Here is an 8932-nt window from a genome sequence, read left to right as displayed (position 1 = left end):
TTTGAATTTTAACCATTAATATATTAACAAAATTCTATAATATATTATTATTACATTATATATATATATGAAATAGTATAATATATTTTAGTTTAATATAGTGTATATATAATTAATATTATTAATATATTTTAAATAAATATATAATATATATTCATCATTGGATTCATAAATAATTAGTGATGATAATATTATTCTTAAATATATATATTAATAATAACTAAATGTTATTATTATGTTATAGGTTAATTATATTATAGTTTTAGATATAACTATTGATATAATAACAAAATTTTATGTAATAATTAATATTATATTAATATATAAAATAATGTTAAATAATAAGCATAACAATATAAATATAAAATAATAGAGCTATTATTATTTATATAATTATTAATAATCATAAATAATTAATATTTAATAAAATATATTAGGTTAATTATATTATATTTTTAGATATAACTATTGATATAGCAAAATTTTATGCAATAATTAATATTATATTAATATATAAAATAATGTTAAATAATAAGCATAACAATATAAATATAAAATAATAGACCTATTATTATTTATATAATTATTAATAATCATAAATAATTAATATTTAATAAAATATATTTAATAGTTATTAATGTGGTGGGTGATGGATGAACCACATTGCAAAATATAATTATAGATGTATTTGATATAACCCTATTAGTCTATATCAATCGGTAAATGTGATTAGTATGTCTGTATTTACATATAATCCGCAATTAAATCCACGGTAACCAAAAATTGCATTGCGATGGAATCTGTGTCAGAAATATGATTTAAATGTTTCGAGTGTAAGAGAACAATTAATTAAATGCAACAAACTTTTGAACAAATTAATTTATTGTTAAAATTCTTTCACTATTAGAATCCAGTTTACAGTTCACGAAGTAGGTGTAGCAGTGTCATCTTCAACTCCTGTACTTCTGATTATATCAGCAGTGGCTCTCTTTTCTTTTACCCTTCTTCGATTCCAATGACGATTGGGTTCTCTCTCTGTTCGACACCTTTCAGGCCAGCGCTTCGAAGCTTTTTAGCTTACAATAAAAAAGTTCAAAGTAGTTGTTCCAGTTTATACGTCGGCTTTACAATAGTAAGCTCTTGCATCTATACACACAACCTTGCCAAGGAAGGAGGAAAAGACTTATTTGATCTGAGCCAGTTCTTCGTCTTCAGTAGATTCTTTGTAAACTGCAATGTTGGTATAGGATCTGGAGCACAAAATATAGACAATGAAGTCAATTGACGTGAGGGCTGCTAATAACAGGTAGAAGCGATCCATATGCCCCTTGTTCAGATTGCCCGGTATCCAACCCGGTCTATCTTCCTTCTTTGTCACATTCATTACGGCTGTCACCAGTAAACTGCTAACATAGTTCCCAAACGATATGGAGGTCATGCACAGGGCACTTCCAAAGCTTCGGAGTGCATCAGGGGCCTGACTATTGAAAAATTCCAGCTGACCCACATACATGAACACCTCCGAAGCACCGATCAAGGCGTACTGAGGAATCTGCCAGAAAATGCTGAGGGAGCTTGGACTGTCGGGTTTGATTTTGTTGTCCACTTCTTTCAACCGATAAATCTCAACAACGGCAGCAGCAACCATGGCGAGCATACTCACGATCAACCCCACTCCCATCCTCTGTAGCTCGGTGAAACCCTTTGGATTTCCTGTGACCTTATACCCAAAAGGAACTAATACCCGCCTGTATAAAGCTATCCACACTGCAACACTGAAAATATCAAACATGGACATTGCAGCAGCTGGGACATTGAAGCTACCCAAGGAGGTCTTCATTGCAGCACCCTGTTCTACAAACAAAGATGCCATTTGGGTGAACACCACTGAGTAAATGATTGTGCACAACCAGATGGGAAGCAACCTCAGGATGCATTTTACTTCTTCCACTTGAGTCACCGTGCAAAGTCTCCATCGACTTCTTGCCTTCCCTTTCACATCCACCGTGTCATTATCTGTTTCTATTGCTGCCTTGTCAAGGAAACTTACAAATCCAATATAATCCATCAGTATGGCAATAAGAGAAAAACCAGCATAAGGTACAATACTTATCATAGACACATAGAGGCGGTGAACTGAATAATGAGAGGAACAGAAAAGGTGCTTAAATGCCCTAGCATATTTAGAGTGGGGTTACGCATATACATACCTTAATCCTTCACTGTGCAGTATCTTTCGGCATCCGCTGATTGCACTTTCTGTACTGGGTAGCTCGTAAAGGTCCTTGTGAGCATTTGATGGGCGTTTCAACCTCCATTTCAGAATCGCTGCCACAAATACTTGGGCGAAACGCGGCAGTGGATTACCTCCAGGCATGCGATGTCGATAAGTGGGCGTTCCTGCTAGAAATACCAGCGTGGACAATCCCGCTGCTAAAGCAGACAACCAGAATCCTAATACCCACAAGCCATTGTTTTCAAGGTAGCCCAGTATGGTGTTAGAAAAAAGAGAACCAAGATTAAGGGCAAGGTAGAACCAGCTGAAGAAAGCTATCTTGGAGGGTCTTTCTCTGTCATCTTCTTCATCAAATTGGTCTGCACCAAACGTCGCTATTGAGGGCTGGTATCCTCCGTTTCCCAAAGCCACAAGGTAGATTGATAAATAGAACAGTGCAATCCCCAAAGATGATGGAGATTGGCAACTCAAGCTTCCGTCTCCACAGTTGGTAGGCTTCACTAAGAGCAACTGAGATGATAAAGCCAGAAGCACTAGACCCTGTTGTTGTCAGAGAGTATGATTTAGTCTCTACTTCTTCATATATTAATACTTGAGAGATTAATACGATTAAAAACTGCTAAGAGAATATTAGATATGCACAAAATTACTCGTTAATAGTTTTTCAGGCTTACAAGAGAATGAGTCCAGCCAAAACAGCACTCAACCCCCTTAATTGCTTTGACGTATCTGTCTGGAAATGTATCAGGCAGATCCAGGCACATTAGTGAGCGGAAAGGTCAGAAATTGACTCACCACCGCAAAAATGATGAGAAATAGAGTGCATGTCCGGTAGCGTCCGAGGTATGAATCACTAACAAATGCCCCAAGAAGAGAAAATATATAAACGGTTCCAGTCCACTTGCTCACATTATTTGCTGCCGATGCATTGCTCTGATGAAGCACTCTAGTAAAAAACAGAACCAGGTTTACACCCACCCCAAAGAACGCAAGCGTGGCCAATCCTTGATTTACTATTTTGCATGGACAAGCACTAGAAATAGTCAGAGACTCATAAAACTTGATCGTTACAGCGATATCAAAGAACGACTTATTTTAAGATACGACACCATGGGGTTCACTATAAAAAGTACACAGACGTATGATAGTGGATAACCTCGGGTTTAGTTGGTGGGTATGTCCAGTAACATACCAGCCAACAGAAGAATTATAAGCTTAACTTAGAACAATAAATTATCGCCGATCAATATTTTAAAGCAACTAAACTGAAAGAGTTCAGACATACTTAATATTAATATTCCAGACTTCGAGCCACCGGTCCGGGCTTTGATAGCCTGACGGCCGAACCTATCAACGGTACCGTCTAGGGTATGCTCAACGTCACTCTCTTTAGCATGTTGACCACTGAAATCATTCCTTTTGTGCTCTTTTCTCTGCATATGATAGATTCCAATTATCATGGAACGGCCATATTGGATTTTCTTTAAATAATTTTTTGTTAGCATTTCTTTCTTTTTTAATTAATTTTTCAATGTATAAAGAGATTGGGTTTGGAGAAAAATGTTTTGTTAGCATTTCTTTCTTTTTTAATTAATTTTTCAATGTGTAAAGAGATTGGGTTTGGAGAAAAATGTTTTGGGAGCTTGGATTATGTAGGGTTGGTAAACAAAATTAGTAATTTCAATAAATTTTTATTAAGATTTCACATAAATTGACAGGAAAATAGGGTAAATTTTTTAAATATAAAATAATTAGATTATAATTTTTTTATTTGGAATAGCCAACTATTAGGTGTTTTTGTTTTTTACTTAAATCTGGCATACAATTTTTGGAATTTTGTGAATTTTAATCATTTAAAATATATTTTTGATACAAAATAGATTAAATGTGCCAAAAACTACTGAAGCATTTCAATTCTACACATTATAAGTTAAAACTACAGTGCAGAAAAAGAAAAACCTCTAACCATCAAATTATACTTTTCTATTTTTGCTTTTAAGACATTTTTATTATTTTTTACCAAGCAAATTAAAATTTTATTTTTTTACCAAGCAAATTAAAATTTTATGTATTCTATATTTTTTACCAAGTAAATTAAAATTTTATGTTTTGTATATTTTGATATATATTTTAATTGTATTTAAAAAAAAAAATCATAAAGTTGAATTTTCTTTTTGGTAAAGGTGGATTCTGATTTCCTATATAATTCTTACTAAATTTGAGATCAATTTTGTCCATTAGATTTTAACTTGAAATATAATTTTAATTTTATTTATAAATTTCTCACTTTTAATACAGTTGAATGAGTTATACCCAGGGTCGAAACTAAAAACTACTTTGAGCACATTGAGTGCCCTTCCCCAAAGGCAAAGGATTTGACAGTTTACTGTGTAAGTTTACTTCGAGCGACTCTTATCCCAAAAGAACAGGATTTGATGATGCAACAACTTTGCTTTTTAAGATTAAGAACATGTTTTTCTTTTTAAGATTTCAAAATCCAGGTGAAATGGAGTTTGCATATGTTAATTGATTGATATTAACGAGTGGTGATGAGGTTTTAGGGGTAAGTCTCCATCACCACTTGGAGTAAGCGTCCCATCCCCATAACCATCATTAATTGGAGTCTCTTTGAAGATCTGACGCTTACGCAGTCACCGATTCCCGCTAAAATTGACTTGGAGTCTGTTTACTAGTTACACTCTTTTATTTATTTATAAAACAATTGATTAAAAGAAATTATTTGTGTCATTTTGTGGAAAAGAAAGATTACCTTGATATAAGCATTCTGAGGTAATTTCCCCGTGTCCGAATTTTGACTTTCGGGTACGGTAACATGACTGTTGAGCTGCTCCATTTTGATCTGGTTGGTGAAGGTCTATATACCTGAAAGTTAAACGCAGACAATGTTATTGACTATCTTCCCTCCCGAAATCTGGTCGCATTAACTTCTCAGAAATACTTAAAGATCTATTGAACAAAACAATACGAAACATACAGAATGCAAAGGACTTGACATACGGAATGCAAGGGACTTGAACAATAGACACTTGAATCTTTCTAATTTAGTTTTATTGTTTTGATTTGTGTCCGAAGAGGAGATGATCACAAACATTCTTAGTATCTGAATTCCTAAATAAGTTGCTCAGATAAATCTAAAAGCCGGCCTTTGCAGACCTTTCCTGAACTTATGTCAACGGTAGATTTTAAGAATATCCTCAAATCTAACCATCTAAGACTTAACTTCTCTCCTGAGCATTCGATTCTGCCCAGAATTTGCAATCATCACAAGGACGGCGCAGACCTCGACCTCTTTTGGCAGGTCAAAATTAGGCCCAAATTCAAGAAGAGCGTCAGTAAACAAAAATCGATCTTTACAACTCCTGTCTAATCTGGGGCCCAGTTCTCACTAACTGAAGTAGATGCAGCCATATATAAATTAAGATCTATGTTGAATCCCTACTGTTGTTTAACGCAAACTTCGCCATGCAAAACAGTTCGCTTTTCTCTATAAGGTACAATTCATGCCGATCGTTTTCTTTCTGTTTTCTCTTGTCAATCTGTAGAGTTACAAGTTCTACAATTGCATATTCTTTCTTTGTATTTTTCTGGTCAATCGGTGGAGGTACAAGTTCTAGGACGAACACCTCCTCCCCTGAGTTTAACCCGATCGTAGGGTAACGGTTGCATTAAGATTTAGACGCTGTGCAATATTTACTGGGGGATGCTCTTGGACACTAAACTCTGAGAGATTAATTGGGCTACTTGCTCTAGTGTCTATAACAGGCCCGTAAACAGGATGTTATGCCATTTAAACAATTGGCACAAAAACTTCATCCCAACCACGGAGCACTGTAATTGGAAATGAATTCGTTCAGAATCTGAAGGCAATTTAGTCGAGGAATTTCTTACAAGAAGCCAGCTTACGGAATTGAAATCAGGCAGAGTTGAGACACTATCTGAGTGAATGATATTTTCTTTTGATTTGCTAGTATGTCCTCGATTTATGAGAGTTACTCTGTTGTCTAAGAAATTGCAATTCAATACTAATCTATCAGTCATTTATCAGTCAGGGATGGAATTTGATGGGTTTGATGGGTAAATTGATTGGGGTGATTTACCAATAAAACACCGTCAAAAAATCTCATTGCGGGTGAACACATTTTGTTAAAATAATCAAAACCCAAATCAAATTTGATAGGTATTTCAAATTTGAAATTCCTACCTAACCATATGTAAACCATTAAAATCACTCAAAAACTCACTTAATATAACCTACACCAACATTCAACATTCAATAACCTACACCTACATCAACCTTTAACCTAGCTAAATTTCTTTTTCTACTTTCCCTTTCTAAGATTTACACCTCAAAACAAAATCCTTCAAACTCACAGATACGTGCTAATACTTGCCACTCACAGATACGTGCTAATACTTGCCACTCACAGATAGATTAACATGAAGCCAGTAAAGTTTTAAACGAAATAAGAAAATTATATTTCTACCTGAGCCAAAATAGGCGAACAAAGAGACCTGTTCTTCCTTCTAGTTTAGACAATCAAATTAATCTAATTCTATGTAAGCAAAAATCCTTCCCAGCAAGCCAGTCAAAAGTACTTGAGTGAGTGATTTATAAGGCGGAGTTGTTTCATCAAAAAGCCAGATTCAGAGCTATATATTACCAAAGTTGTAAACCGCCGATAGAGCTGCTGAATTTCAGAACATATTTCTTAAGGATTAAAGATAAAAAATGACCTTAAATTTTGAAATTTCCAAGCTTTACTTTAGCTAATTATTTCTGACAGTTAGAGAGATAAAACTCACGATCGCTTATAAAAGTAGTTTCAGAGCATATTACATATTTGCATACATGCTGCAAAATGGATATCTGGTTCAACTAGAATGACGACTAAATAAAACTCAATAAGCAAATTGCCTTAGCGTGTTAGAGATTTCGATTAGAATACCAAAGATGAAAGAATATAGAATTTACGAGCTCCAGAATCCTAACAAACAATTCGTTTAAACGCGATTGCTTCACGAATAGTTGCAAATGGAACTTCAGAACGCAAATAGAAAAATAACTTCCTCAGAGTTATACGTTTTCAGGCCAGAATTTTGCAGCCAGTCTGATATAATATGGAGAATCTGAATGAATACAGATACAGGTACCGCACATGTTAGGTGCTGAACCCGCTGAACACAGAACACTCTGCGAATCTACCCAAATAGTTAAACAACCATCAGGCAGATCTGCAGACCGCATTATCCAAATACTGGAATGAGCTCCGCTTATATAAGCGACTGATCATCGCCTGGGATGCTGAAACATCTACGTCAATGACGAAGCGTTACATCAGTGCCAGCTTACCTGAGAGGAAAAAAGCCAAGGTGGGGTGGCCATTCCGGTTGTGATGCCCTAGCTTTTCTTGTAAAATGTTATTGCACCACATGTCAAATTGAAATAGACTAATCAGAACGGCCTTTAGTCGTCACACCTATCATTTTAGTCGCTTTCAGTCCTTGAAACGCATGAAAAGCGTATCAGATCAGGAAATCGCATGAGAGAAAAAGATGGAAATTGGAATCATGGACCGTTCAGTTCCTTGGTGAACAATTTTCTGCCCCAGCTGTATGGAATATTACATTTCACGGCGCTTTTTTTTGGGTAAACTTAGTAAAATTGTAATGTTTTTATTTAAAATATTTATTTATTACATAAATAAATTTAATAGTATAAAAATAATTTTTAAAACATATAAATTACACCAGTTAAATTTATAATTCTAATCGATATAAATCACAACCGTCAATCTCATGATTACGTTAATTTTTAAATGTCATTTTCTGGAAAAATTGGTCACATTTTTTAATGTAACTTTCTTGAAAATTTAGGTACCTACGTGGTAGGCTACCACATTTTTTAATGTAACTTTCTTGAAAATTTAGGTACCTACGTGGTAGGCTACCGGAATGGACTGCAAGTGTAAGGATGGCTTCCAATTTTGATTATTTTCCTTTCCAAGACGATAGTGCGGTTGTGTGGAAGTGGGCTTTCGTAGCTTTACCAGAAACGAAACGACCTAAACGTTTTTATTAATAGGTGTCAGAGCAGAATCTCATAAGTCACCCCATGAGCCTAGCAACACTTGTCTGAAAACACTTCTTTCAGTGATGACTCATCACTATTCTAAGTTAAATTCTCTTCCGAGTCCACTGGTAGACAGCTGTGTGAATAGCGTTGGAATTTGATAGCCAACATGCCCATCAAATACGTTTAATGATTTTACATCGCCCCTTTTAATGATGTGTTTCGAAATTTACAAAGTGTTTTTTGACCATTTATTTTCTTTCAAAAACGTCATTAATATTGAAACCATAGTTATAGTTTCACCAAGATTTGCCGGCAGGTAGCCTGCTCACGCTCCAGCTCCAACATGCTCCACTGCTCTGACGTTCCCACGCTTCAACTCTCCAATGTAATTAATGAGATTTACCAATATTCATTCAATTCCACCAATTTTTTTAAATGAAATGAAAACAGTGGAGCGCCTGCCTAATTACTATTTACTATTTCGATAGAACAAACAAAACCGAAGGGGCCGGGGGTGACACTAGCTACAACGCCTCTCATCTCAGAACCATATGTGTAACGATGGCGCTAAAGAAGTTAGCTCAGGGCTGGTAGCGGCAGTT

At 35.1% G+C, this 8932-nt stretch overlaps 1 protein-coding gene across 3 annotated transcripts; it reads right to left on the bottom strand.

Annotated features, from left to right (window-relative positions):
* Nucleotides 1–885: 885 nt before the first annotated feature.
* Nucleotides 886–7488, bottom strand: LOC149229183 (protein NRT1/ PTR FAMILY 7.2-like). 3 transcript variants are annotated; one of them, XM_089375783.1, is made up of 6 exons: nt 7204–7488; nt 5007–5119; nt 3522–3669; nt 3032–3249; nt 2211–2776; nt 886–2045 (listed from the first exon to the last, which is right to left on the bottom strand). In XM_089375783.1, exons 2-6 carry the CDS (start codon nt 5088–5090, stop codon nt 1184–1186), a joined length of 1878 nt encoding a protein of 625 aa, XP_089231909.1. In that variant the 5' UTR covers nt 5091–5119; nt 7204–7488; the 3' UTR covers nt 886–1183. The 3 variants fall into 3 exon arrangements, with proteins under 3 accessions (XP_089231909.1, XP_089231910.1, XP_089231911.1); XM_089375784.1 differs by having other exon boundaries at nt 7230–7488; XM_089375785.1 differs by lacking the exons at nt 3522–3669; nt 5007–5119; nt 7204–7488 and having other exon boundaries at nt 2911–3162.
* Between the last annotated feature and the right edge of the window lie 1444 nt (nt 7489–8932).

Source organism: Pinus tabuliformis, chromosome J (assembly GCF_031772625.1).
Source record: "Pinus tabuliformis cultivar Carrire ecotype Pingquan chromosome J, CPIR1, whole genome shotgun sequence".
Classification (NCBI taxonomy): domain Eukaryota; kingdom Viridiplantae; phylum Streptophyta; class Pinopsida; order Pinales; family Pinaceae; genus Pinus; species Pinus tabuliformis.
Note: the sequence above shows the minus strand (reverse complement) of the source record. Positions and strands in the feature narration are given on the sequence as shown.